A 3,928-nucleotide genomic window follows, 5' to 3' on the forward strand; every position below is an offset into this window, starting at 1 on the left:
ACCCGGTTTTTTTATACCTGGCCGGTTAATTCGAAAACGGTGTTCATTTAATTTAATTAAACGAACAAATTTTTTTGTTCGTGTTCGTTCATTTATTAAATAAAGAAACATAAACGAAGAACAAGTTCATGAACGTTCGGTTCGTTTACAGGCCTAGACCCGCCTATTTTGCCAGGTACAATAATCAGTTTCACAATATGCCAAAAATAAACGCAAACTATATTTAAGAATTTCAGTACTAAATTAAATTAGTAAACGAAAAGCCAAATTCGATTACTAGAATAATTATAGTTTGGAGTTAAGATACAAACATTATATATTCTTTTATTATCTTGTATTTAAATCAAACTCACCACCTTCACGCCAATCACTTTGCACACCTGTGTCTCCATTCTCCCTTTCCTCATCATTCAAGAAATCCTCAGATGGCTCTTTCTCATCTCTCTGATTGTTATTATCATTCCATCCATTCATCATTTCATCCGCATTCACTTCCTGTTCTTGCTCACCCATTGCGCTGGCCCGTATTGGGGCCCGGGCCATCATCTCGGCCCGAGCCTGTTCGGCTTGAGCCATAGCTGCCATTCTCATATTAGCCGCTTGAGCTTCTCTGCCAGCCTTTTGTTGTTTTTCCATTTCTGCCCTCGCCTCCATTAATGACCGTCTTTCTTCTTGAAAGAGAGCTTGTTCGATTAATAGTCTTTCTTCTGAGCGGAACTCCCCGATGGCTCGTTTTCGAGAAATGATGTTGAAGGCGAGTACTTGTTTCTCGAAGGTGGCAGTGAATTCTGAGACTTTGTTGGCGATGCTTTGGTCCCATTGTTGGGTGCGGGATAGAACTTGGCCCATGGTGTCTGAATCAAGGATTCTGTCGTCTTCTTCGGCTTCATAGTCTGCTACTACATGGTATGGTAGCAGCCTGGAGACATTATAAAATAAATTTATCATTTTTATAAAAAAGTAAAGCAGTTGAATTTGCACAACATACCAGTACTTGCACATTTTACTAAATCTAAGATGTTAAGCCAAGTTACGATTAATTAAGAAACTGAATAGAAATATAGTCGCATCATTTTACCAATAACAACCAAAGAAGAAACATAAATCTGTAAGCTACATGAACGTAGCAACTGACACGATGTCTTGCACAATTAACAAACTAATGTTACATATTACTTAAAGATATTCGAGAAAAATGTGTGTTAATTCTCATTATATACTCAACATACAAGATAACCGCTAGCCAAACAGCGAATTCCACACTTAAAGCCTATAAAACCGCTTTTAGACCACCCGTACTGGGAACACACCCCATCACGCCAAGCAAACCCACCCCCGTGGGCGTGTTTGGGCTTTTTTTGCAAAAAATAAGTTGAGCCGTTTTATATATCACGCCGGAGAAGAAAATGGGTGACCAATGAGAGTTATCTCCTTTTCCTTTGGCCAATCAATTTTTTTTCATGGGTTTTTAATTTATTTAATTGTTTACACCACTATTAACATAATATGCCCACATCCCCACTACACCCATTTTAGAAAAACGCCCAATAATGCCCCTTGCTGACTGTACTGCCACATGACGGAAAACGCCCAAGGGTGGAGGCATTATTCACCCTTACCACTACGCATGGTCTTAGACTATGGGGTATTGGGCGGGGGTTGGGGCGTGGGTTGGGTACAAACGCCCAAGTCACCACCCCGGGTGGGCTTGGGTTTCGGCGTGGCCCCTTGGGCGGGGATTTCAGCCCGGGCGTTGGGCGGGCCTAGCGGTCTTCCGTGGCCGGCTCTCATTGGCTGGGTTGGCTAGGCTATAGGTGGCTAGGCTTTTTTTTTTTTTTAATTTTGTGTGTATTTTTATAATAATTGAAAAAAAAAATTATAACACGTGGCCAACCCACGCGGGCTAGCCACGCCGACGCCCCGCCATACCGACCCAACATGCAACTGACCAGCGGTGCCCCTCGAAGTCCACCTATCAACCCATGCCCCAAACCCTCGCCCCACCATGCCCCACGGTCTTATATCCTAGTCTAGGAACACATCTCTTTTTCAAAAAAAAAAAACGTATTTTTTTGTCTTGTCTTATTGCATGTACTGTAATGGCTTCAACGATCAGCAAATATCTTCGACAAATCTGGCATCGACACCTCTAAACAAATCTGGCATACACAGCACTAGACATCCAGACATACCTATAGAATTGACACATCAAACCCTAACATATAAAGAAAACAATGGATATATAATTTCACATTTATCTGGACAACCAGGTGACAATTTTGATTCTAACAAATCACAAAAACTTATTATAACCTATTTTTTTGGTCAATCAACACCAGAAAACAAGAACCCTAAGCAAAAACACGTAATCAGTTTGGAAACAAAATAATCAATATATAAATAATTAGTAAGAAAATTAGGCAAAAGAATGACCTCTCACAAGCGTCTTCCAAGGACGTAAAGGGGCGCTTAAAATCGGGATGACAAACACGCCAGGCATCCTGGTACGCCATCTGCAACTCCACCTGGTTCGCTGGAGACGGCACCTGCGTCCGATTGGGAGCCCTAATCTGCGAATTCAAGGCCATAGCGTTAGGGTTGGAGTTCTGCTGCTGGTGGTGGTTGGCGATCGGGCGTTGTAAGGGGCGGAGATGTGCGTCGATGTTGGAGGGGAAGCGAGAGATTACTTGCTGTTGTTTGTGTTGTTGTTGCTGGATTTGTTGTAAGAGAAGAAATTGTTGTTGCTGGTGCTGTTGATTCTGTTGCTGAAGCATCAGGTATTGTTGTTGTTGTTGTTGTTGAGAAGATTTGGCGTCTTCCATTATTGTGGGTGGTGGGGAAATGGTGGTCTATGTCGGCTCTCACCCTTTTCTATCGCTCGGAGACTGATGACTCATCACCCCTTTTTCATCCCACTCATGGGCTACCCAACCTTGTCTACGGTCACGACACATATGAGTCGCTTTTTCTTATTGGGTTATCTTGGGTAGCCACACTTTTATATCCTTGGTGGTTAAAAAAAGAATCGAAAGTTTAAATTACTTGTTAGGATGTAATAATATGATTTTAGAGTTAAAAGTGTTTCTTTAAAGAACAATTCCTGAATTTTCTAAGGTTATAATCTTTGTAACCTTTAACATTTAGGTTGTGACATGCACAAGGTGTTGTCCCTTCTGCCAATCATGATATAAGGCGATGCTTGCTTAGAATGGCATACACGTTTGTTTCGACTCGTCTCGGCGGGCTTAGCCTTGTGCTCCGCGGGGCGCGACGTGGTCCAAAAACAAGTATAAATAGAGCATTCGAGTCACAGTTTCAAATCATTCAAAATCTCTTTCTCTCTTAAACTTTCTGCACGAAAATAATACTCCTAATACCCATATTTTCACAAAGCTCTCCCCCGTTGTAAGTGTTTTAACCCCTGATCACTGATTCGATATCATGTCCGATCGATCTTGAACCCAGCAACGGATGCCAAGGCGCTGCCTGATAAAGGTTATGCTTTGTAAACTACATTGGAGTTTTGTCGTATTCTACAATTACTGCGGCCGCCATACCTTCTAGCTAGGGTTTAGGGTTGACCAATCATCGGTATAGACTTGACACATATACGACACGTGTCCCTATGAGTGTCCGGCAAGTTATGGGGTCTCTGCGACCCGCGGAGTGTTTCCTTTAGTCTGTCGCGGGTCGCGACAGACATGTAAACTTTAATTTTTTTCATTTTTCAAGTTAAATAACGTTACGCGAGTCCAGTTTTTCGATTGTGGGGCGTTTTAGGACATCTTTGAGGGTAGTTATAACCTGCACCTTTAAACTAGGCCGTTGTGACTGCAACAAGATTCCATATGAGGCAGATTTTTAAACTGAATTTTGTTTTTTGATCTACAGAAACATTTTAACTTTAACACGTTAAGACGTTTAAAAG

At 41.9% G+C, this 3,928-nt stretch overlaps 1 protein-coding gene across 1 annotated transcript; it reads right to left on the bottom strand.

Moving 5' to 3' along the window:
• Positions 1–220: 220 nt before the first annotated feature.
• LOC110908484 (putative mediator of RNA polymerase II transcription subunit 26) lies at positions 221–2,955 on the bottom strand. Its single transcript, XM_022153429.2, has 2 exons — positions 2,434–2,955; positions 221–919 (listed from the first exon to the last, which is right to left on the bottom strand). The coding sequence occupies exons 1-2, from the start codon at positions 2,820–2,822 to the stop codon at positions 328–330; spliced, it is 981 nt and encodes a 326-aa protein (XP_022009121.1). The 5' UTR covers positions 2,823–2,955; the 3' UTR covers positions 221–327.
• Positions 2,956–3,928: the final 973 nt, after the last annotated feature.

The sequence above is a fragment of the Helianthus annuus genome, chromosome 14, assembly GCF_002127325.2.
Source record: "Helianthus annuus cultivar XRQ/B chromosome 14, HanXRQr2.0-SUNRISE, whole genome shotgun sequence".
In the NCBI taxonomy this organism is placed as follows: Eukaryota; Viridiplantae; Streptophyta; class Magnoliopsida; order Asterales; family Asteraceae; genus Helianthus; species Helianthus annuus.

What these genes read in the sequence shown, in the direction of transcription:
- LOC110908484 (XM_022153429.2), bottom strand. Translation starts at nt 2,822, where the DNA reads ATGGAAGACGCCAAATCTTCTCAACAACAACAACAACAACAATACCTG. An exon ending in TTGGAAGACGCTTGTGAGAG is followed by an intron (nt 920 to 2,433) that starts GTCATTCTTTTG and finishes TAATGTCTCCAG; the next exon opens with GCTGCTACCATACCATGTAG.